Below are 25,742 nucleotides of genomic sequence, written 5' to 3'. Positions count from 1 at the left end.
ACACTACTCCATTTTAGTTTACAAACGGAGAATTAAAACAAATACAATCTCCGTCCACACCAGCGTTCTAGCTGCGTTTTGGAGTTGATCTCTGTCTACATTAAAAACGGCTGAAAACACTGATCTAGTGCGCGTTCAGGTGCACTGGGCATGCGTGTGCCAGTATAAACATGAAGCAGATGGTGTATTCCATACAGAAGATTTGGCTAAAGAATAAATAAATACAGACGAAGCATAAGGCCAGTTTTTTTTTTTTGCATGCACCAATAAGGAGCTGGGACTGTTACTGAATGTAACACAGGAGTGTGGCGGCGGAATATAGACTGGGTGTTGTCACAAAGGAAGATGCACAGTACAAGTGTAGGCAGAAAAGTGTTATTTGCACGGTACAGAATATTTTAATAAAAATACGATGTCAAAAACCCGGTCAGTAGCATCGTGTTTCTGCTTTGCAAGACCAAATCAGAAGTCGTCCGTTTTGGCCCGTCTTCACTTAAATGCCCTCCGGAGTTTTAGGTCTTCGTTTTCGTCGTTTTAGTCTGGACAGGAGGTGCAAACGTAGCAAAAGGTCTCCGTTTTAATTCAAAACAGTAGTGTGGATGGGGCCTAAGTGTCTTGTTCAGGGACACATTGGTGGACGTGTCACAGTGGGGAGTTGATTGAACCCGGGTCTCTCACACCAAAGGCATGCATCTTATCCACTGCCCCATCACCACCCCACAACTTCCACAAGTTCAATAAGAACTCCCAAACAGCAAGTATGTGAAGTCAGTTTCTCTCTGTCATTGTTTTTTCACATTAAGCCGGCCGCTAACTTTAGCTATAATACATGTCAGCTAGCAGAGAGAAACAGACTTACCTGCGATTTGACAGTTCCAGGTGAACCGTAGGAATAGGTGCGGTCATGCCAGAGGCTTAGTGCAGATAATAAAACAATGCCAGGAATCTAAACTTCAAATGCAGAACTCCAGCCACAATCACACTGACTGCAGTAAGCCTCAGGCATGAACTAGTGGAACCCATTGTTATATGCTAGGTGTGTAGACACGGAGCGGACCGTTGGTTCAGGAAAAGTGACATTCTCTTTTTAGTGTGCAGGTATAAATCACACTCTCCCTGTACCCTCCACCCCAAAATGGTGTCAGAGCTGTCACTTAAAAAAATGACATCGTACAAAAACCTAACATGAAGAAAAAAATCTGAAGATGCAAAATATAAATAATAAAATAAAATCATTTTTAATGCCCATTTTATTACATACTTTCAGTTTTAATCTAAATATTTTGTTGGTGAATCAATACCAACGTTTCCTTTTTCAATCTTAGGTTTTGGTTTAGAGTGAAAACTGGTAGTCGATTAGCTTAGTTTAGCATTAAGGCTACTATTAGAACATGGGTGTCCAATACAAACCTACTAAAACCTTCTCTCATTTGATTAATCGTACAAAAACGATAATTAGTGGTTTTTGCAGAAGCCAGCAGAGACTCAAATAAGTCTGCTGTTTGTTAAGAAACAGTTCATCACACAACCCCACATTAAACATGCAAGATATATCCTGTAAACTAGTGAGCTTTAGAGTTTCTGGTATCCCGTTTTGTGAATAGACACTCGTCATTTATCTCCGTTCCCAGTCTTTATGCTACTTGCTCTAGCTCTAGCTTCATGTTCAGTATACAGATATGAGGCCTGTATCCGTGTTCCTATTTAAGTTATCAAGAAAACGAGTAACAGCATTTCCCAAAACACTGAGCTAAGGCGTTAACTCACAGTAAAGAAAAATAGACATTAAACCAAAAGTTCAGTTGCAAATCTTACACAGATCTTTAATGTTCTTTTAATTACATACAGTTCTTGACAAGCAAGTTGCCCTTTTCACTTTTCTTTTTTTTTCATCTCAACAGCAAAACAATCTTGTACAGACATACAAAAGCCTTCTTTTGTCTCCCGTCCCCTACATACTTTTTTCCATCAATTACACAATTCATTTGATTTTCACCATCTCTGAGCAAGATATCATATTAACTTATACAAAAAGTTAATAGAGTTTAATGTCTTGCATTGACAATCTATTGCAGTTCCAAAACACCTTTATCCATCTTTTCTCTTCAACCTTCAACAATATTCTCTTATTTTCAACCAGTATTTTACATGTTTAACTGTCCTGTCTGTCAGGACAAGTAAATACACCCTGCTGCCTCAACTGGTGCAAGCAGTGTTCACAACCAAAGCTCCATGCAAGATGCTACACTGAAAAGTGATGTTTCATTCTGAAAAGTCAGCTTTTCAAAAACCAACATGGCTCAGTTCAAAATTTTGTTTCAAAACAAAATTCCTCATCTCTTCTCAGACATGATTTTGACATTGAATAATTTGCTAACACACTTCATAGTGATGTCTTTGTTCTAGAGAGAAACTGAAATCTCATCTGTTGCTGGATTTAAATTAATGCCTCTGACTGCAGTAAATGCAGAAAATAAAATAGTGTTCTGATCCTAATATCCGTCATTAAAGGAATGTATAAAAAATAAGACGTCATCTGATTAATCAAAAAAAATCAGACCTTTACAGAGAAATATGGAACTTAGTGTAGTACGTCTCACTGTTTTGGGGGGTTCTCTTCCTTTCTGGCCTGCTAAGCATGCTCGAAATTTCAAACAACTTCACCTAAAAACTAAAACAGTGCTGCTTTATGAGTCCTAAAAAAATACAATACATTTTATGATATAAAAATGTAAAACTTTCATTAGCCCCCCCCATAAGGTCTAAATAATGCTTAAATATCAAATTAATAGTAAACAGGATTGAATGCACCACCTCTATCTTCAAGAAATCAACAAACTCATGACAGATTCATGTGTGTTTGCTTCTTATGCTTCCCTTTGTAGAGCTGGTACGAAGCCGTGCACGTCTCTCCAGAATACTGTCTCTGTGGGGTGCACTTGGATGGAGGTGTAAGATAAATAGCTGCCGAAGAGGACAGTAACACAGAACACTGTTTTAATAATACGCACGCAGACACACATAAATACAAGTCCCACGCTCCTCCATAGTTTTGGTTTTAAACATTGATGTACAAAAAATATCTGTCCAGGAGTCCATTTTCTCCTTTCACCTCAGTTCACACCATAGTCTCTTTTCTCTTCCCTAAGGAACACAGAGACTTCTTTTCCTTTTTGGTTTTGTGTGATGTGAGTGAGGAGAGTGGCGACAATGAAGATGATGATGTCGTCAACGAAGACGTTGAGGAGGAGCAGGATGAAGGGGACGTCGTGGTGGGGCTGGAGGTTGTGCTGTTGCACGGTGAGCTGGGGGCAGACTGAGAGGCCGGCTGTGGGCAGTTCTCGTCTGCTTCCTCCATGTGTACGATGGCGGAGGCGGAGGAAGGGCGGCGCTTGGAGCGAGCGTCGCTTGCAGGCGGGGAGGGTGTGGAGGGTGTGGAGGGCTGGCTGAGGGGCCTGTAGACGGAAATGGCGCTGCGGAGGCAGTTGAGCCACTGCTGCTTGTGGAAGACGTCATTGACCTGCAGCGTGTGGGACTGCGCCTGGCTTGGGTCATGGGAACGCACACGGAAAATATTTTTGGCTGTGGAGAAAGTGGAAAAAGTGTTTTAGAATTAGCAAATTGATATATCTGACAGAAGACAATCTATGTTGCTACATGAACTGCTATGAACATTTTGACGTTTTTGACACCGGCCTCACCTTTGTCTGCGTTGCTAAAAGCGCCTCTGAAGGAGCCGCCCATTCTGACATCTCCGTCCTGCAGGTCCTCCAACACAAGATCCTGCACCGGGATTGGTTGCCGGTAAACCTGGAAACAGTGGCGCTCGTTCCGGGTGACGGGACGGGTCAGGACCAGCAGCTCGGTGAACAGGAACACATGCAGCTTCTGTAAGGAAACAAAAAACAAACAAAAACATTGAAACCAGAGCACTGATATTTTACATAGCCACCAAAAAAAGTTGTCTGGAAGCTGTTTACAGTTATCAAAGTACATTCTCATTTGCTTAAATCATAGGATGGTTGGTTGTCAGTGAAGCAGGCAGTTACAGCCCGATTGCCTTATATGGTGTGTGAGGCTTGTGTTGATGAGTGAAGAAGCAGCTGAAGGAGCACTGTGTTGATGAGAGGAAGGTGCGTGATTGTTTTCCTCACCGTGCCGCTTTTGTTTCGTAGCTCCCCGTGACACAGCAGGCTCTTGCACTGCTCGATGAGAGGGTCTCTCTGCCTGTCATCCAGATACTCCAGCTTGTCTATGTAGTACTGGCACTCAGACTCTCCCTTCTTCATGTTGATGTCAGACAGCACACCCTGGATGATGGTGATCTGAACACACAAGGAATCAAAATATTAGCTTCGGTCACCTTTTAAGATCTCACCAATCAATCTCAAGATAATGCCACACTCTGGATTAAACAAATCGGTATCCACGACTTACCGCTTCATCCAGGCTGGCAGCGTCTGGGTGCTCCGAGGGAGTGTGTTTCAGAATCTCTTTGAGAAGCAGTGGGTACTTGACCAGTCGAGAGCGTGGGATGTCCAGGAAGCTCCACAGGTCCAGCTTCCTGCTGAAGGGCGACTCAAGGCAGCGCTGCAGGAAGTCCTGCACCCGTCGGTCCTGTTTCTTCTGGTCCAGCAGTGCCTTGGCTGCTAGCTGGTTGCTGCAGTAGTCTTTGTAGGCGTTAAGCCTAGGCAGCTGGAGGAGAGGCGGGACACTTTTACTAATGCCGCCTTCCTTACTGAAAACTCAGCTGACTTTTAACAGAATGAAGAGGTTGAGGTATTTTGTGACAGGACACTTACCCAGCTTACGACAATTTGTCCAATCTGGCCCACTGTCCCATCTGGCCCTGTGGCTTTGGAGAGCTGTGCCAGGAGGTCCTCATGCAGAGGGATGTAGGTATCCAGGTTGCCGAAGATGTGCGTGAGCTCTTCCTCGGACATAATGGAGAGCTTCAGCATTGGGTCATGGTACGCCTGTGCACGGGAGCAGAGCCAAAACAGTCAAATAACAACATCCCATCAGATGCTAAGAATAGCTATTGAAGAGCTTTAGGGTTACAAGAGAAAGACACAGGAATAATTCCTGTCTTTTTATAGTTCCTGGCTGGGCTATGTGGAAGGCCTGCCAGACTCTGAATTAATCTGTTTGCTTTATATGTACTCCCTCTGCCTCAGAGAATCAAAAGTACAAACCTTGCGTGCGAGCTGGAGGTCCTCGATCAGGTCCTGTTCTCCACGAGACAGCTCAAATATGGCCTGAGAAAAGGGAGGAAAGATACTTTTTTAGCAAACCACATGAATCAGGATGTCATTACATTATTGCAACCAGTTTCCAGTAGACAAAATCTAAAACTGCACTGGTGCCAAATGACTGAGGTCAACTTCGATATCTTTGGCTTCAATGACTGCTCTCTCCCTCTACTTCTGACAGTTGGCTAAGATGTCTGACATATGCAGGACAAGTGGGGGTGGGTAGGTAGGGCAGGAGAGCGCTAGTCTGTTGGCTTGTAAAGTATATGTGAGTTTACATAGACTAGGAAATGAGCCATGGGTGGCTTTTAGCCACATTTAGACTATTTGACACAAATACCACGGGGATGTGTGAAACTAGTCTGGTAGACAGCTAGAAGTGCCCACGGTCTAGATTTCTGACTTTGCACACTCATTTATCTATAACTTGTCTAAATGCTAATTCTCACCTCCTGTCGCTTGATCTCTTTGGTGGAGAAAGCTCCTTTCTGGTGGACGTCTAGCGTCTCCGACCACAGTGTACTGTTCCTCCTTTTGGGCGGTGTAGGGGCCGCTGCCTTGCTGCAAGGCTTCTGGGGCACGACCGGCGTCTTACCATCTCCCCGGAAGGAGGCCTGCAGATGTGAAAGAGGAAGCCCCAGATGTTAGATGTGTTGCAATTGGAAGCCAATTGTTTAGTGCAACATACAGAACAACAACAACAAAGAGGTGTTATTTGCACTGAGGAACTCTTTTTGTGGGATGTCGCGGCAGCTTACCTGGATGGTCTGGCCGAAGCGCCGGACGGCCCCGTTCTTCACCGGAGAGATTAGGTTGGCTAGCGACGTCACCCTGCCGAGAGGACGGACACGCTTGTTGCTGGGTTCCTGAAGAAGCAGGAGAAAAATGGAAGGACAGATAAGTAAATTTTGTCATAGCTCATGTCAAAGAAAACTCTCAACTGTTCTTTCTGTGTGCAGCAGCACTGAACGAACCGATCAGTAATGCCAACTGTGAGATTTTCACAGAGACCTCAGCGGTAACTCCCTTATGACTTCCTTGTGATAAGTCGGGTCATAAATCCTCATTACTGACCCCAGTCCTTGCGAGGAGACAGGAGTAGCTGGAGCTGAGGTCGAGCTGCAGTCAGACAGACTGGCGGACCAGCAGACAGACATACTGCGGAGGAGGAAGCAGCTCCAGCAGCTGTTGGCTCCATCATGTGAAGAGTTTTGAGCCAGGACAGCCCACTGAGCACAAAGACCCTTTATGACTCCTGATCTGGAGGGGAAGGGGTTCTGGAGGAATGCCAGGAATGCACGAGACCCTGCTCTCAGCTGTTCAACACCCCTCCCCGCACACACTCTGCTACTATCTGGCCCGGCAACAGCTACAACACCACTTGAGAATGGATCCGTACCATCACTCAAACAGCGTGAGATAAACGCTTCTTGATTGCTCCAGCTCTTTAACTCCCTTTCCCAGAGACAAAAAGCAACAGCGACAGCGTGGCAGTGTATCAGGACTGTTAAGTTACACGGACCGCCGCTGTAAGTCAGCGATAGGCCCAACAGTCATAGAAAGACAGTGAATCTGCCCTCTCTCAAGTGTTTACACGGTGCAGCGTTGCAGGGGATGCAAGGTGGTGTTTATGACTGCGAGCTGAGACAGGCTCTTCAAGAGGCCTCGCGTGAGAACAGCACTACACCTAGGCCAGGTGACCCCCCTCCCCCAAGAGAGCTGCTTGGCCTTGTGCCAACAACAACAGGCTGCAGGAATCAAAGACCTGAAGATCTAATGTAATGATTTCAGCCCACAGAGCCTCTTCAACAAAAAACACCATGGGACAGCCACAGCCATAATTAGCATTTCCTAAGTTTGCATTCCCCTAACATTTAGCATTTTAAGAACAAACACATTCGAACACTGCACCGTTAAAAGCTGCTGGTGTTTTCTCCTGACTCAGGCCAAATGGGATTTTGCCTTGGCTCAGCGAATCGGGGAAACAGAGCAGCCATTGAGGCTCCGGGCCCTACGGACACAGCTGTGGAACAGATCAGCTCAGTCTGGTGTGGCCTGTGAGCTGCGGTCAAGTCACGGTCCGCTGTGGTCAGGGTCTCCACATTGGACCAGAACAGCCAGACAGCCTGGAGAACCCAGGAAGCCCTCTAGTGGCAGAGGTCAGCAAAAATATTCCACATTTCAACTGCTTTGACTGCGGTCTACATGCAAAGAGAATATTTTGACTTCTCTGTGGGGACTAGACATGCCAGACTCCAATTTGCGATCTTTTAGTAGACAAAGAAAATAAAGTGAAAAGCACAAGTTACAGGAGGGCGGGGGGTTCCAAAGTCAATATTGGAAACGTATGATGGCTACTGTGCCCTTCCTGTCCTTTGGGAACCGGCCCCAGAATAACACAGGGCCACTAGTCCCACTCTTTGTTTATCAGCTGTTAAGTGCAACAGTGCAGGCAGACGGGGAAAGTTGCTATTCCTAGCAGTTTGACCCACGAACTCCATGGAGGTACGGCAAGTCTGGCTCACTTCAGGAAACCAGACAGATCCGGGGTTTGTGCTGCTGCTTTGATAACCATTATCAGTGGAACAATGACCCAGACATACATACTGTACATGTGTGGTGTGCTCCTTAAACTCCTAACCTAAGATTACAACCACATAAACATCGGGAGTTTTTTCAGGGAACCCTAAAAGCTCCCTTCCTGCGTTTTCTCTTTGATGTAACCCTGTGAGTGCTGTGAGATCATACCCCAGATGTCCCTGCAATTACAGCACAGCCTGAGCTGATAGGAGCTGAGAACAGAACTGCCAGAGCACAAATGAAAGAGTCATGGTCATCAGTAAGACAGCATAGGAAACTCCCCTGTGTCATTCTACAAGAGTGTCTCAATAGTGGATTTCTGTGAAATCAGGATTCGCTTCATGACTTGTCCTTCTGCTTTATCAAGTGGTTTACTGTCAATGAAACCACATCTTCCTGTGGTCTATTCTGAAAGAGAACTATGCATGCCTTAAAAGGGGAAGGAAGGAACTAAGTAGTGGCTTTTAGAAGTAAAGAGAGCACACCTGAATTTGCAGCTGAAGGAATCCTCTCAGGCTGCTGTGCTGAATTTGCATGAAAGATCACCTGGTTTCACTTAAAATGCCAGAGGCCAAAAGCAGTGTAATCCTAGACAGGGCTGAACTAAAAGGATGCAGTTGTTTATTGAGAGTTTGCCCCCTGTTGCTTCGCTGTTTGTGCTACTTTGAGTTTACTGACTGTCCTGAACTCTCCCTATCCCACCAAGGCTGAGCTGCCTGCTGGGATGCATACTTAAGAACGGACAGGGAATACACAACACAGAGGGGGGTCAGTTCACTATTCACTACTTCATAGGTGCAGAGCAATTCAATGATTAACATTTCCAGGTTAGGCAGTATCTCAAGCATTGCTTTTAGTGCCCAGTCACAAAGTTCAAAGTCTGATCTTACGGGCACAAGGCAACTGGAAGACCAAACACAAGCAGTGTGTGCCCAAGTGAGATAAAAACAGGGTTAGGCGCTGATTCACTCACAGTCTGACAAAGATATGACTTCATCTGCATGAGTTCCGGTCAAACACTTACTGAAAGAAACAGGTAACAGCTAAACAAAGTAAAATATCATCAAACACCGCCATCATGTGCATTCTCACCTCTGACTCTTTGTTGGCTTGGTTCTGGTAGTCTATCACTTGCAGAGTCCGTTTGATAGGCACCAAGCTACCCAGTTCATCGTAAGCCACCATAGCTTTCAGTCAAAACACTATATCCTTATTTTAATCCTGGCGAGTCAGCTCCAAGTAATCCACGTCAGAGAAAAAATAAGTTGATAAAAATCAAAGGTGGTGTGAGTAGAATACCCTAAAAAAATAAATACCCCTTCCCCCCGTGCGTCGTGTTCTTTCCTCATGGGCTGGAGCGCTCTGAAAGCTCTCCTCACACACACTTTCTAAACTTTGGTCTGAGGTGGACGGAGGGAGAGAGGGCTTTATAGCAGGAGGAGAGACGGGGGGGAGGAGCTCTGCTCAGCCCGCATGGCTGCAGATGAGGCAGGCAGGTTTACATGGAAGTGAGGAGCAGCTGCCCGCAGGCTGGTGAAAAGAGTAGTGATTCTTTGTAAGATCACGGGTGAAGCTTACTGCCAAAAGCAGCTGACATATTCAACCCTGATGAGGCTAAATGAAAGTTGGAAGAAGACTAAACCCTATCTAAGGTTATATGAGATTTTCTTAGGAAACTGGGTTAAGCAGTAAAGTCTGACAGTTTTGTGCAAATTTTTATATTTGAGGGTCAAAAAAACTGATACTGTGAGAACTTTTCAGCAGATATTTGTTTTTTTACATAAACACATAACAGAAACATTACTGGCAATCAGTCTTCACATCTGGTTACAAGAGTTGTAAACAGATCTGTTACCGACGCTTCTGTTGTTCAATTAAATTTACTATCAAAGACAACAGCATGAGCAAATAAAAAAATGGTACTTTTTGAACAGTAAATTTACCTGGAAATTACTGTTGATGTTTACTATTAGAGCTGAAACAATTAACCTGACAAGTTTTATAATCATTTAAGTAATTTATCAAGTGTGTTTATCAAGCTGTTTTATATCTTTCTAAACATTTTATAGACAGATAAATAACTGAAAAATGTAAATAAATGTAACGATACAAAATTGTTACTTGCATAAAATAAAGCATAAAACAATTTTAGAAAATCAGGCTGAAATATAAATGATAATATAGCAGCAATACACCAAAACTTTAGTTGTTAGTTAGACTAATTGCTGAGACTAATAACTGCAAGGAAAGTTCAGAAACCAGCCAAAACACGGCTTCAATACTAACTTCATTTTACTACATTGCTGTAATCACTAACGAGCGTTACAGTCTTGTTGACATAAAAGTCAAATGACATGGCACGTGCTCCAAATGAATTCTGTTTTGTACTTTTAATGAACAAACTACAAAGTAATATTTACATGGCTATTTCTTGTTAGCCCATTAATCAAAGCAGTCGTCGCTCTCTGCTGTCCTCTGAATCTCATCAGCTGAACTGGGGGAGGTGATCAATTAGAATATAAATGGGGAAGGGGGGGGCAGTGTGACACACTCAGCCAGATGCTAAACTGAAACTTGTATATGGAATGCCACTGGAGGGGGAGAGGAGGCGGAGGGGGTCCGGTGCGACTGCCATATGTTGATTGGTCTAATAGGGCAGAAAAGGGCAACATGTTTGACAGTTTCACTAAAGACAAAGAAGCATTCTGAAACCGAAATCAAACCTGTTGCTCTTTTTCATGCATATTTGCACACCCACAGGCACGGACACATGGCTGAAGGACAACCACACCTGAAGCCCCATTTTCTACATGCCCATACAGCTGGCGCACAAATGCACAGCAAAAAGTGGAGGTGTTAAGTCTGATGGGGTAGCTCATGTTGAGGTGCTGCATGGCAGGGTGTCATAATGTGTGTCTATGTTTTGGGCAAATGGACAAGTCTGTTCATGGCTCTGCTCCATCCCCTGGGTCGACATGAAGGTGAGAAACAGGACACAGGCTTCATGCTGTTGCTTTGGGTGACAAAAGACAGATGCTGATTGGGGTGTATACACGTTGACACGTTTTTCTTTGGGTTTGTTGACAGAGTGGTCAGAGGGGCTCATCTGCTGCAGACCAACAGGACGCCAAGTCCCCAAAACAAAGTGGAGTGGCATCATGAATCAAGTTACTTTAGTCTCAGAACAAATTGTACAGATCACAGCAGAGCGAAAAAAACTATGCAGACTGAGGAGTCAGAGAGGCTCTAATAAAAATGGATCTGTCTGTCTGTGTGTATTCTGTGCGTGCCTTCAGAAGACGCTGTATGCAGTCTTGCTGTTACTCACTCTGAAAGACCTCGGGGTTGAATCAGCTGTACGTCTAGCCCGGCCAGAGCACAAAAACTAGACACAACGTGGCTGGACCTGCCTGGCCTCTTCGCCTCTAGTCACACTAACATGCAGCTGGAGTACAGTTGGGATTTATGCTCCAAAAACACAAACGGCAGAATGCGCTCAGAGTGGTAGGATGAGTCACGCAGTGAGAGGCGAAGGCCCACCGCTGTCTAACCTATGCCGTGCCAGGGACGGACTGAGCCTCGGGGGCCTGACTGGCTGAGCTCAACTTAACCTTTGCATCAACAGCAGTGAGTACAGGATAGGCAGAGCCTAATTACAGCTCTGGGGACGGCAATAAGCAGACAACTATGGACAAAGAAAGACTGCTGACTGACTTAAAAAACAAGAGACAGGGGAAATGCTGCTGCCCTCTGCTGATGGAGGGCAGCAGCAATAGAAAGGAGGGGTGCTGGAACATTTCTTCTTTCTGGGTAGCAACAACTGACCTATCAGATCAGTCACTTTTTAATTGAGCCACAAAATGATTATTGCTCCACCACAGGCTCCCAAGAAGAGCTTCAGTGCTCCTTGGAACACTGATTTTAAAGTAAAAACGTTAGACAACTCTATTGAATATCAGTCACATAATTGTATCCAGACATGACTACAGATCACAGAAAGACCCACAATGCTTGCACGAGTGTCATCTCCCAGTGTGCAGGACGCTTGACTCACTTCTTACAGTCAGTCCCCTAATTCATTTTCTCACGAGTATCATCATTTAATGCTATCAGATAGCACATGCAACTGCCAGTGTTATAATGTCCAGTGCACAAGCGTATGACAGCAAGACACTAAGATGAGCCTTAATTACTGGTCGCTCACACGCTGTTTGAAAAGCATTTTGCTGGATGTTGTTTGATTTTTCCAATGCAATTGACATGAATAAAATAATACTGTAGCTTATTAAACAATAAGAATTAGACATGTGGCGGTACATGGTTATATTTTTCTTTTAAAACATTTTTACAGCCTAATCTGACATGAGCAAAATCTTAAAAGGGCTTCTCTCACAGTGATTTGTGCTTTATTAAACTGATATTATTTTTTCCCCATGAGATGGTTGGGTGATAAATGTTTCACAGTTATTTAAATTTATTTATACACGAAACCCACATGTTAAACTGTCGTCACATTTAGGTAATATTGATGCCCATTTCTGAAAGGGGCATCTGCATTTTTTATATTCCTCTAACTTGAATATTAAAGGAATATTGAAGTTCAGAACCACCACCACAGAGGGTTTAGAAGTGTTTCTACACAAGGCCCCCAGTTAGGGTGTGATTGAGAGATCTTAACTACTATCAATAAAGCTTTCTGTTCTGAGGGCAAGGAGCTATAAATACCTCCACGTTCTGTGGCTACAATTAAATAAAGATGAGGAGACAGAAGATATACACTGTGATCTAGTCACATGACTCACAGCCTGTAGAAACAATGAAAACCACAGTTTCAAACCAGACTAACATCTTTGAGTTATTCAACACAGCTTTCTTGTTCTCTTTATTGTTGTTTTGTCAATGTTCACACACCCAGAGCAGCCCTGGTTGCTACCAAACACAGCAAAGTAACAAAGACTCACACTGAAACTGCGGGCGCTTTGTAAACTGAACAAACTGATACAATGATAAAGCTTGAGCGGACAGATACAAATCTAAAGAAATAATTCGCCAAGCTATTATTAAGTAATTGGTAATGGTGGTATTGGCACAGACACATATAGATGTTCTGTATGTATGGTACTGGGCGACAGAACAGCACTATATTGCAAAGGGAGACCTTGGTGAACAGCTGCAAGCAGATGATATGCATGTTTTCACAAAAAACTATCCTGTGTATTCTTTCAGCGTTAACATGCAGACTTTCAGTAAAATGAAAGCAGAAGAAGTTTCATTTTCAAGCTTTGAGATCGTCCAGGAATACAGGCTTAAGTTATGACGCACATCTTGTAATGAAACGTAAAACAACGTGGGCATCCTTTAAAGTGAAATTCTTATTGCAACAACATTCTTACTGGCAATAAAAGGCACTCAGGCATGATGTTAAGGCAGGCAGGCCCAGGCCTGTGGTAGGCAGGCCCAGGCCTGTAGTAGGCAGGGAGACACCTTTATTCATCTACTTAAGTTAACTATTACCTCACAGCGTGCTGCACAGCCAGCCGACAGGTAGATAGTCTGAATACAGGAGGGATTAGGGAAGTTCCACAGTAAATTTGGGTGATATAATATCATGAGGCGTCATACATTTGAGGTTTTTACAAACCCTTTACTTCATGGTAGCTATTACATTATAGGGTGAGAGAAGTCATGAAGAATAATGTGGCCCTTTTTCCTGTAGTCTAATGGTGTACATTTCAGCAAGAGATGGTAGCTCCTGGCCAATGGCTTTTGATCCAGTGCGTACCATTTTGTCCAGATGTTTCATGTCTTGTGCGGAAGGGTTTCCATACAACACAGTCATTTCCGAAGGTGAGGATGCTCTTCATCCCAGCATTATTAAACTGCATCACACCTTCCTGTGATATTGAAAGCTTTTCCGGATATCTTAAAAAGAAAGTACTTCTGTACTCTTGATTTCCTACTTTAAAGAAGAGCAGATAGTTACACCAAAGAATGTGTTGTACTCCACCTGATAAATTTCCTGGCCATTTATGAGTAAGGGTAGATTTCCACTATGAATCTTACGTAAGTCGTCCACTTCTTCTTTTAAAACCTCAAGAGGATGACTAACATGTGTGATCAATAAATGTACTATATTTGTGGTACCATTTTTTAAAATCTCAAAGGTGTTTTGTAAAAGGACCAATGTCTAAACTGACCACCTTTATCCACTTCATCCTACCCAGTTACTTAATTACCATAGCTAGGGGGACCGACCAAATACACTGACTGCTATCCCCTGAGCCAAAATGCTAGCATGTGGAGATAAGGTTGAACTGAAGTTAAGTGCTCTGCAAACACAATCAAACATGCAAAATCATTTGCGATGACACCCAAATGCAAAGCTTTACAATAATATTGAACAGCTTGAACTGCAAGCATTAGCCTTATCATTATTAGATTATTTTATATATATATATATATACACACATACATATACACACACACAAAATAAATATATATATATATATATATATATATATATATATATATACACACACACACACACACACACACACATACACACATATCCTCTAGGTCTGATTTTTACTTAACAACTCCATTTGAGCCAAAAGGCAGTAGCAAACCAGCAGCCATATGGTTAAGGGATTTCTACTACAGCCGCCTCTGTATGTGGAGCAGAGTGTGTAGGGATTAGGCTGCGCTGGAAGAGGCTCAATTAGAAAAGAAAATAAAGTCTGCTCTGATCTGAATCAAGGAGTGTCCCCCATGACTCTCTCAATAACATTGTTCAAGCTTTGTTTACCCAAATCAGAGCAACAGATCCAACTGGTTACAAAAGTCCAGGCTGTAGGTCTCCGCTAATCCCTCTCATGTGGGCGCAGGACAAAAACAGCCAGTATGGAGACAGAGTAGACACAGAGAGGCCACGGGCTGATTAGAAACTGTCTGGTCCATTAGTACTGCCTTCGGTCCAAGAGGAGTTTTATACACAACTATTTAAAAGTAAGAAAATTAAGATTTGAAATAAAGCTAGTTTGTAGACATAATTCTACTTACAGTATACTTTCACTCTGATAAACTACATGGCATGAATGAAGCTAATGGTTACAATAATTATAAGCTTTCTCCAGAATAGCAATGACAAATCACTGGCCACATATCCTACATAGGTGTGCTCATGTAACACCCACACACCAAGTGAGGTATATTTTCCAACCCAGCCACTCCCGCCACTCAGAACCTACAGACAGTAACAGGTTACTCAGCAAACAACGTAAGCTTTCTCTAGATATCGTCCGGTGATATGCTTAGTCATTTTCATGAAATGCTCTGAACAAACAGAGGATGCACCAACTTCCAAGAGAGCAAGAGATCAGATGTGGCCCTAGTTTTCAGATAAGCAACCTGGAGTTTCTTCTTACAAACACAGTAAACAAGAGTAACCTGCAACAATGATACAATGGCTGGAATTTATGCTTCTGTATATTCTGAATTTGTGATGCCTTTATTGCATTGAGTTTTATTAAAATTATAGACCCTGTTCACGGACATTCTGAGGGTGGTTCACACCGGCCTTGTTTAGTCCGGTCAAAAAGAACCCTGGAGCGTTTACCACCTTGGTGCATTTGGATGGGTTTGTTGCCTTTTACATGTCAACTGTATGACCAACAATAAAATGTAAAAAATGCAGTTTTAACCATATCGCTTTTGTTTACAATTTCTGGCCCGTTTTGCCTTTGTGAAAGCAAACTGGACCAGTTGGAAAATTGAAACAATGTATCATCGTCGGATTGGTTTGCCTCAGTTAGGTTAGGTGTAAACCTGCCCTGAAGGTGGGGTTAGCCGTACCAGGTGCAACAACTACAACTAACAACTACATTCGTTTTACATTCTGTTCAACACCATAACAAAAACTTTTGGGTGTTCCTGAAACAAAATCTTACTAAAGAGTGTGGAAGGCCTTGGTGTTTCTAACCTGAAGTGAAGCAGAACGTCGGATGATGTGTTTTACCTTAAAGTCGAAGCTGCAGAGGCTGACTGCGTCGCTTTCATCCTTCTCCCTGCGCTTCCGCTTCTGTGGAGAAATTAACAGGCAGACTGTTAGCTGGAAAACTCAACATGCATCACTGGAACAAGTTGACGAATCATTAAACATTCTTATAATGCAGAATGTGAGGAGTCCTGTCCACAAGTAGCAGGAGTCTGGAATACACACTGAATACAAAGTTTATTCAGATTTTATTCTCCCAGCTGCCTCCCCACTCTCACTATAGTAGCAATACAGATGGTTAAAGTATCTGTTAAACAGAATAATAATAAATAATAATAATAAACTAAATACATTATCTCAGATTGGGATCCTCTAAGCAAACACAAATTCTTGGAGTTTCATGCATTTCTTTGGAGAGTCCTGATTGAAAGAAAGAATAAAAGAACCTTGCATATGGAAACAACATGTTGCGAATATTTATTTATTTAGTGTAGTTTCTGCAGTACGCATCCTTGTCTGGGTGCCAATACATGTAGAGCAATTCACAGCCACCTTATCCCCCCACTCATACTTTAGGCCAGTTACACTTATTGCCCCTATAGCTCTATTGTAAAGCTACAACAGACACTGCTGGAGGTCCTACTAGGCACAGGAAAGGGTTAATTAGGCAGCGAGGCACTTTAACACCTGCATGTGGACTGACTGACAGTCAGTCAGTCAGGGAGAGTCAGTTAGCAGGTGAGAAGGGTAGTCTGGCCTGTTGTTAAAGCCCTGAGGAGCAATGGCAAACCTCTGGGACCCCCGGGGCTCTGTTACCATGGTCCATTAACGATAGAGGTCAGACTGCTTCTGGCTGGACTCACAGAACGTCAAGACCTGATTGACCAGTGAGGTGAGGAAGGCCAAAATGGACACATAATGGTCAAGGGTGGCTGACGATCAATGACTGAGCTGTTTGTTTGTTTGTTTGTGTTGAAGCAGGGTGGTGCAGGGCATTTCCCCTCTGGCAGGGTAACCTGTTTGTTTTCCCACATCAGTAAAATTTTAAATGCTATCTGCTTAACACCTTTAAATATTTCCCACTGCATGCATTCCAGGTGGTGTTGTGACTGTTAGCCTTAACTTGCATTGTTTGTTTAAAGTTGGCTGCATCTTAATAGGAGGCTGTGAACAGAGCTGCAGACAACAAAAGATTGTGTAATTCACTTTTACTCAGCAAACGTTCATTCAGTAATCATAACCCGCAGCTGAGCAGAACAGAGAACTTTTACTGTCTGTTTTAAAGCTAGCGAAGTTATCTAGCATCTGAAGCACAGGGGAGATTCTTACTTCGGGCTAACCAAGGTGTTGGAAACAACAGATGAAACTTTACTTGGTCTTCAGAAGCTGCAGCGTTTAGTAAATGACACACTGTAACCTACACTGTATATTTATTGCCAGATTGACAACTTCACTGTCACTTTTGTGCTGTATGCTCTCTCTCACTCACTCAACCACTTAAAGTACATTATGCACTGCCCTATTCCCTAAAGGAGCTACAGTACTCTTAACAACTCCCCCGGTGCTCCTAACTCCCAATCTGGGCAGAGTCAGCTAGTGGTAATAGAACCGCTAGCTGCATGGCTAACTGAGTTGACTAATGGCAACTACAGTGAGCAGCATTTAGCAGTTACTGTGGCAAAAAATAAAGCTATCTGTTCCATCAGGAAACTACATACAGTGGGTACGGAAAGTATTCAGACCCCTTTAAATTTTTCACTCTTTGTTTCATTGCAGCCATTTTCCAAAAATCAAAAAAGTTCATTTTATTTCTCAGTAATGTACACTCAGCACCCCATCTTGACAGAAAAAAACGGAAATGTAGAAATTTTTGCAAAGTTATTAAAAAAGAAAAACTGAAATATCACATGGTCATAAGTATTCAGACCCTTTGCCGTGACACTCATATTTAACTCAGGTGCTGTCTATTTCTTCTGATCATCCTTGAGATGGTTCTACACCTTCATTTGAGTCCAGCTGTGTTTGATTATACTGATTGGACTTGATTAGGAAAGCCACACACCTGTCTATATAAGACCTTACAGCTCACAGTGCATGTCAGAGCAAATGAGAATCATGAGGTCAAAGGAACTGCCTGAAGAGCTCAGAGACAGAATTGTGGCAAGGCACAGATCTGGCCAAGGTTACAAAAAAATTCTGCTGCACTTAAGGTTCCTAAGAGCACAGTGGCCTCCATAATCCTCAAATGGAAGACGTTTGGGACGACCAGAACCCTTTCTAGAGCTGGCCGTCCGGCCAAACTGAGCTATCGGGGGAGAAGAGCCTTGGTGAGAGAGGTAAAGAAGAACCCAAAGGTCACTGTGGCTGAGCTCCAGAGATGCAGTCGGGAGATGGGAGAAAGTTGTAGTAAGTCAACCATCACTGCAGCAATCCACCAGTCGGGGCTTTATGGCAGAGTGGCCCGACGGAAGCCTCTCCTCAGTGCAAGACACATGAAAGCCCGCATGGAGTTTGCTAAAAAACACCTGAAGGACTCCAAGATGGTGATAAATAAGATCCTCTGGTCTGATGAGACCAAGATAGAACTTTCTGGCCTTAATTCTAAGCGGTATGTGTGGAGAAAACCAGGCACTGCTCATCACCTGTCCAATACAGTCTCAACAGTGAAGCATGGTGGTGGCAGCATCATGCTGTGGGGGTGTTTTTCAGCTGCAGGGACAGGACGACTGGTTGCAATCGAGGGAAAGATGAATGTGGCCAAGGACAGGGATATCCTGGACGAAAACCTTTTCCAGAGTGCTCTGGACCTCAGACTGGGCTGAAGGTTTACCTTCCAGCAAGACAATGACCCTAAGCACACCGCTAAAATAACGAAGAAGTGGCTTCACAACAACTCCGTGGCTGTTCTTGAATGGCCCAGCATCTCTGGAGAGACCTGAAAATGGCTGTCCACCAACGTTTACCATGCAACCTGACAGAACTGGAGAGGATCTGCAAGGAGGAATGGCAGAGGATACCCAAATCCAGATGTGAAAAACTTGTTGCATCTTTCCCAAAACGACTCATGGCTGTATTAGATCAAAAGGGTGCTTCTACTAAATATTGAGCAAAGGGTCTGAATACTTATGACCATGTGATATTTCAGTTTTTCTTTTTTAATAAATTTGCAAAAATTTCTACATTTCTGTTTTTTTTTTGTCAAGATGGGGTGCTGAGTGTACATTACTGAGAAATAAAATGAACTTTTTAGATTTTTGGAAAATGGCTGCAATGAAACAAAGAGTGAAAAATTTAAAGGGGTCTGAATACTTTCCGTACCCACTGTAAATCACAGAGTTGAGACCAAGCAGCTGGAGGACATCAGACAGCATGTTTTGTGAATAAGCAATCCACAAGAATCCATTTAGATCCTGCAAATATGAATGCAATTTTACAGAATTAGACAATTAGAATTAAAATGTGAACAAACCATTTACAAGAAATTAAAGTAAACTCAATCGACCTGCTGTAGCCAAGCCTGAGCTCAAACCTTCCTCCTGGTCCACATTGACTTAAACTGGGTGCTCACCTGACCATAATCAAACACATTAAGGGACATTGCTGCAGAGGGGATTGTTATCAGGTTTTGTGTCTTCGCCTTGGACCGACAACATCTCATGTTTTAATTTTGTTTTGAAGAAGGAAGCTGCGCTCTGCTGCCACACTGGAGACAGGCCACAGTTTTGAAGTCAGGGAACATTTCTCCCCAGGGAAGTGATCAGAAGATAAATAACGGTGCCAGCTCAACATTGTGATGCCTGTCAGCCATCGTCGATGGCCGATGGCCTCGTCTATCTGCCAAACTCTAGAGGAAATATTAATATTTTCTTTTTGGAACATGACATTCATGCGGTTCATCGCAGCCAAGACGTCAGTCAGAAAGTAAGTCAAGGCAGGGAACATGTACCTTTGGAGGCGCTTTCTAATTAAACTGGGCAGTCTTTCACAGCTTCCTCCCCTACAAACTCCAACATCAGAGAAACCCAACTGGCACGTAAGCCCTTAACGGCTCTCTCCAGCGACAGCCAATGGTTGTGTAGCTGATGGTTGTTTAAGGCTCAGCAGGTCGTGTTCCTCCATTTGGTTTAGTCGGTGTGTTCAAATGGGGGAATTGTGTGCAGTGAATGTTTACGAGGTAGGGACGTTTGTGCAACTCCAGCCTTTCGACCCACCATCACACTTGCTCCATCTCTTCCCAGGACACATCGACCTCAGCGATAGCAACACCATGGCCTGATAGTACATCTTTTATTTTTTCTGTCATGCACTCTGCAGTGCCAGAAAGTTTTACATAATTGCCAATGAACACAATTTCAGGCACATAAAAAGGCCAACTATGATCTCTCTCCCTCCCAGATAGATAGATATAGAGATAGAGAGACAGGTAAAGACAGAAAGAAAGAAAGAGATCAAGAGAGAGAGAGTGAGAAAAAACATTCAGGTTATAAAAATGTTGACAAAAGGGAGACAGAATAGCAGTGGTGGGTACAGAGAAGCAGGTCAGCTGAAGTCTGCAGCTTATTGCACATGAAGTGTGCGTGCTAAATGGGAATGCTTCATCCAAGCTAAATATTGCCTTAAGCTCAGGTCTTACACATGAGATAAAAACGTCATTAGAGTCATCGCTGGGCAAAAACTGACACAGTGGGGAAAAGGAGACGAAAATTTGCCGTCCTTTTCCTGCCACCTTTGGAAATCCCTCTGTCAGCAGCCTGCAGATGAAATAACACACTCCAAGCAGCGACTTGCTCAAATGGGTGGGCTGGGCTCAATGTAAACACTCAAAAACTCAGCCTCCCTCTCTGCTCATTACACACACACACTCAGGCAATAGAAATGACTGCAACCTGGTTACTCTGTTTCACATCTGGGTAGACAAGGATGATGATGTACACATACAAAAGAAACACAAAGAAACAGCCATAATGAACAGCTGCAAATACTACACACGCTTCAACACTTTAAAGATAGAAAATGAGGGGGTTTGCTTTACCGTCTTCAGACACCAACCAGAGGCTTGGTCTGCTGCCTGTCAGATTCAAACAATATTTTAAGTTTAATTTTTACCATGACATGGGTTGATCGTTCAAAGAAAAATCCATCCTTAGACCTGAAAAACTGGTTCCTGTCTAATGAAGGCCAGGGTCAGACTGAGCAAACTAGCCAAGAAATGTTTAACTCATACAGTTTGGTGGAAAGGAAGACAAATATTGACTGTACGACAGGAAGAGGTGGAGGAAGAAAGACGGAGCTAAAAAACAAACACAAAAACAAGACACAGATTCGTTTGTGTTACCAAAGGTAAACATTCAAAGGCTTTGGCAGAGTTGCTTGTGGAACAGTTCTGCAAAAATAAGTGTACTGACTTCAACTGAAAGTGTGAAAGATTAACTGTATACTCTGTGAGGGCGTGGGGGCATGGCAACAAGCTGGGTGGAGAGCCCCCCTCCCCCAGCTGTCATTGTTCTGCTCCATCTCAGGTGACATGTAAATGAGCTGGTGTGCTGATTTAGAACACATGCACCCAGACCTAGCAGTGTTCAGACTGACATCAGCACTATGTGAACAAAAAACACAGCCACTTTAAGAGACTACTGTGTGCTGGGGACTGCTGCAAAGTAACGTATGGTGAACCTGGCTTAACTTCGCTCTACATTGCATGTCACTGGCTGATCAAAATACCTCCAAGCACACACATTCCTGGTACAGTACTTTGTAAGGTGAGAAAGTGAATAATTCTACTGTTTCCCCCTCAGTCGTTAAGATGGAGGCTCAAATGATAACTAGTGATAACTTTCCAGTTGTAAAATCCTTCTTCATAGTATACACTGCAGTATTTGTGGGTCTGAAAGTTTTCAATACTGATACCTTGACTTTGATACCGGTTACTTTTTTTGATACCAACTTTATAAAATCCATTTTAACAAACTAAATGATACATTTTGGTACAATTACTCACTTCAAAAGAAAGAAGCAGTTAAAAAAAACTGGGAGTAGCTGGAGAAACTGTTTTTTGTCTTTCTCTTTGCTAAAGAGCATGTGCAGCTCTAACAACCATCCACCGTGATAAAATTAGGAGTATTTCTCTACGTTTACCAAGGGCAATACAGTTTTTCTCTAATGCTAAAACACAAAAGCCAATCCTCTAAACCAAATGACCAGTTGTCTAAACACATTTACTAAATCTAGCCATCATTTTCCAATATCATAAACACATTTCACATGAAGACACAATTCACAAAACACAATCCTCCGTTCACATAAATCTTAACACATTTTTCCTTGCTAAAACACAAGTTGCAAAAGAACTCTGCTCATATTCTCAAATGAAAGCTCATGTGATGCAAAATGCTTGCCACAGTCAGCAATATTTGAACAAAATGAACACACCTGGCGTCATTCATTACACACAACGACTCAAAATTGAAAACACCTGTTGCAAATGCTGTGACCACATGTATAAAAGCAAGTTCAGAGTGCACAGTTTGCTGAAGATTCCAAACAAACACAATGGATGAAGGCAGAGTCAGGGGAAGAGGTAATCGAGTCAGAGGAGGAAGAGGAGCAGGCCAGGGAGGAAGAGGAGCAGGCCAAGGAAGAAGAGGAGGAGGCCAACAAGGGAGAGGAGAAGGTCCAGGAGGGAGAGCAAGACAACCTCGCACCATCATTACGGACGAGATGCGAGCAACAGTCATTGACCATGTCATTGTCCATGGCATGACAATGGCTGAAGCAGGACTAAGAGTCCGTCCAAACCTGAGTAGGTTCACCGTGGCCACCATTATCAGGGCATTCAGACAACACAACAGGTATTGTACTCTATTGCTTTCTTTGTCACAATACAATTTTACAAGCCTGTGAAAGTAGTCTATTAGTTTCAAATCAGTTGTTACTGTATTGTAAAACATGTCAATTGACAACACGTTTCTTTCTTTAGAGTTGAAAGAATGCCACATAGAGGTGGGAGGATTGCCATATTTACAGCGGCACAAGAAACCCTCATTGTGGATATGGTTCGTGAGAACAACCTCATCAGACTCCGGGAGATCAGAGACAAAGTCATTGCCGATAATGTGAACTTTGAGGGCATTGATGATGTCAGCTTGGCCACAATAGACCGAGTTCTCCGGCGCCAAAAGATGCGGATGAAACAAGTCTATAGGGTTCCCTTTGAGCGAAACTCTGCACGACACAAAGACCTACGTTACGAGTATGTGCAAGTAAGTATAGATCCATGTTCACAGTACAGTTAGTGAACATACTGTGTTGCTCAGTGGCCTACATTACTTCTGGACAATACTATGCTACCTGATTGACTGTTGTTCTGAACACCTGTGCACTTTCACATTTTCACAGAGGATATTACAGTTGGACGCGATGGCCAGACCTCATGAGTACCTCTTCCTGGATGAGGCTGGCTTCAACCTGCAGAAACGAAGGCAAAGAGGCCGTAACATCATTGGCCAAAGCTAAAAGATATCCTCCTGGACCGCCAACAACACCATCCTGGGCCCGAACATCCCATTTATGTGATCATTTGGGACAATGTACGCTTCCACAGAACAAACCAAATCAGAGAGTGGTTCACCACTAACAGTAACCACTTTTTAAACGTCTGTCTGCCACCCTACTCCCCTTTCCTGAACCCTATAGAGGAGTTCTTCTCATCGTGGAGATGGAAGGTTTATGACAGACAACCATACACTAGAGAGAACCTCCTAAGGGCAATGGAGCTGGCGTGTGTTGACATCCCAGTGGAGAACTTCCAAGGATCGATCCGCCATTCCAGGGCGTTTTTCCCGTGGTGCCTGGCAAGAGACAATATAGCCTGCGATGTGGATGAGGTGATGTGGCCCGATGCAGCTCAGCGACATGATGCCGCACAGTGATTGTGGTGTAAATAAAATAAATAAAAAAAACTTCACACCCTGATCATGTTTTCAAGAGTACTGTTGTGTGCAATAGATTCTGTTTTTGCATTGAGTTGTGTTACAGTAGTGTACAGAATTTACTATAGATTTATACTCTTCATATGAAACTCACAAATCTAAATGCCCAATCCTCTGCAGAGATCTAAGAAGATCCATTATTGTAAAGTTTCTAAAAATATACATTGGCAGTTATAAAACAAAGAACCTTCTCACAAATTGAGCATTGTGTTTTCAATTGTTTTGCTGTAGTGTGTAATGATGTGTATAGTGTTTACATTTTTGAAAGCTTCGAGCTGCTCTTTTGGTGTGAAAGTTTGAGTTTTGAAGGGAGAAGGTGTGGTTGTGTTTATGTAGCTTTAGAAAAGGGTGTTGTGTTTAGACATTGGAGAACATGGACGAAACGTTTGTGAAATGTGTTTTAGCATTTGAGAAAAACTGTAATAATCGCAATATCATTTTCCTCAATAACAACATAACAAATGTTCAATATATCGTCAATAAATGTTTGATTCAATTCATTAGAATCACAAACAAATTAGCACTTCATTTTTCTTTTAAGATATTTATTTTGTTGAGGAAAAGGGACTGAAAAAAGATTTACTAATCATATTTTTTGAAAACAGATTTTATCATAATAGTTTTGAATGTTCTACCTCAGATCCACTATTTGGCATCAAGTGTTTGTCACGTTCTGACCATAAAGAAAAGTTTAACCACACAATTAACCATTTGGTTTCTTAAATTTTCAATCAGCCTTTAAACTTAAAGAAATAATGATTTCACATTTATTGTGATAATTATCAATATTGAGTGGCATGAATTCTTTTTTAGCGTGATAACATTTATGGTCATATCGCCCAGGCCTACGTTTACCTGTCGGTCTGACTGTGTTTTCGTTTTAAAACGGAGACCTTTTGCTACATTTGCACCGCCTGTCCAGACTAAAACGGCAAAATCGAAGACCTAAAACGGAGAAGTTTGAAAACGTTGCCAACCCCGTTTTTTGTTTTAAAACTCCAGGTAGTGTTTTAGTGGGGACGGGCAAAATAAGAGGACTCAGCAGGGCTCTACGGTGCGACCAATTTGCATGCATATGCCCCTAAACATCAATACGTGCGAACCGGAAAAATTACTTACTGAATGATTAACTACAACTTATTGAAATCCCCCCCTACCCCTCCCGCCATGCTGCTAATCATTCAAAAACATCCCTCCCCTAGTAGTGGGCAGAACACGACACAAAGCTGGTGTCAGTCAAATGAGAGTTGTCGAAACTGGCAGGACAAAAGCCAGCTAGCCACCGGAGCACCGAGAGAGATCCCGGTGGGCGGGTCACTCGTTGGCCGCTTGTGCAGCTCGTTACAAAAACAAAGACAGAGATGTCAGCAGCTGGAGCGGTGAAACAGAAGACAGTATGGAGAAGGTAAGGAGGTTTTGGGTTTGGCTAGCTGGATATTTAGCCATATCAGGTGCCCTTTGTTGAAACATGTTCAACTTTTCATAAAACTGATGTGCTCGCCACTGTCACTTTTTGTCAACTGACCAATCACAGCATGGATGGACATAAAAATGGTTAGACGTCCTACAGTAAACTTTCAAACGTTGAACTTCTCCTTCATGAATGGTTCTGATTGTTGCTGAGTTAGTAGCATTAACAAATTAAGAGACCAATGTAGGCCATTTTTCTTTTAATTTTACTTTTAATGAATAAAAACAACTCACAAATACGAAACTGCTAGCCTCCTCCTGAGAGTAACACGTTCCACTGGTTCTATTTTTCATCTGATTACTAAAGTTATTGTCATACTATTGAGTATTCTTGATTTACATTAGGTGTGGCATGGGTTTTGTGAGAGCTGATGGTGTATCGCAAGTTTTTTGTGATGAGTGATCAGTGTTTTAAAAGCTGTTTTCAATGTGTCAAATTTTCAAAACATCCGTTTCAAT

At 42.9% G+C, this 25,742-nt stretch overlaps 2 protein-coding genes across 3 annotated transcripts in view; one reads left to right on the top strand and one right to left on the bottom strand.

Moving 5' to 3' along the window:
- Window positions 1-1,797: 1,797 nt before the first annotated feature.
- The window catches only part of net1 (neuroepithelial cell transforming 1), a 36,572-nt gene continuing 12,627 nt past the window's right edge, over window positions 1,798-25,742 (bottom strand). Inside the window, exons 3-11 of one of the 2 annotated variants that reach the window (XM_038738770.1) lie at window positions 15,847-15,909; window positions 6,011-6,118; window positions 5,702-5,866; window positions 5,196-5,258; window positions 4,803-4,976; window positions 4,438-4,695; window positions 4,155-4,325; window positions 3,702-3,888; window positions 1,798-3,582 (exon numbers count right to left, since the gene is read on the bottom strand). In XM_038738770.1, the coding sequence (XP_038594698.1) occupies window positions 3,119-3,582; window positions 3,702-3,888; window positions 4,155-4,325; window positions 4,438-4,695; window positions 4,803-4,976; window positions 5,196-5,258; window positions 5,702-5,866; window positions 6,011-6,118; window positions 15,847-15,909 (1,653 nt within the window). In that variant the 3' untranslated portion in view covers window positions 1,798-3,118. Of the gene's footprint in view, window positions 3,583-3,701; window positions 3,889-4,154; window positions 4,326-4,437; window positions 4,696-4,802; window positions 4,977-5,195; window positions 5,259-5,701; window positions 5,867-6,010; window positions 6,119-8,924; window positions 9,241-15,846; window positions 15,910-25,742 lie in introns of those variants that run through there. The other variant, XM_038738771.1, reaches the window with a different exon arrangement.
- On the top strand, window positions 22,360-23,796 carry LOC119918183. The gene is made up of 3 exons (XM_038738772.1): window positions 22,360-22,673; window positions 22,802-23,084; window positions 23,221-23,796. Exons 1-3 carry the CDS (start codon window positions 22,375-22,377, stop codon window positions 23,335-23,337), a joined length of 699 nt encoding a protein of 232 aa, XP_038594700.1. The 5' UTR covers window positions 22,360-22,374; the 3' UTR covers window positions 23,338-23,796.

Source organism: Micropterus salmoides, unplaced genomic scaffold (assembly GCF_014851395.1).
Source record: "Micropterus salmoides isolate LMB-PRFRI ecotype aquatic unplaced genomic scaffold, ASM1485139v1 Ms_hic_scaffold_23, whole genome shotgun sequence".
NCBI lineage: Eukaryota > Metazoa > Chordata > Actinopteri > Centrarchiformes > Centrarchidae > Micropterus > Micropterus salmoides.
The sequence above is the reverse complement of the archived record's forward strand: the minus strand, read 5'-3'. Positions and strand labels throughout refer to the sequence as shown.

Excerpts from the sequence above, each read along its gene's own strand:
- LOC119918183 (XM_038738772.1), top strand. The coding sequence starts at position 22,375 with ATGGATGAAGGCAGAGTCAGGGGAAGAGGTAATCGAGTCAGAGGAGGA. Across the intron at positions 22,674-22,801 it reads GCATTCAGACAACACAACAG|AGTTGAAAGAATGCCACATA; the intron begins GTATTGTACTCT and ends TTCTTTCTTTAG. Across the intron at positions 23,085-23,220 it reads TACGTTACGAGTATGTGCAA|AGGATATTACAGTTGGACGC; the intron begins GTAAGTATAGAT and ends ACATTTTCACAG.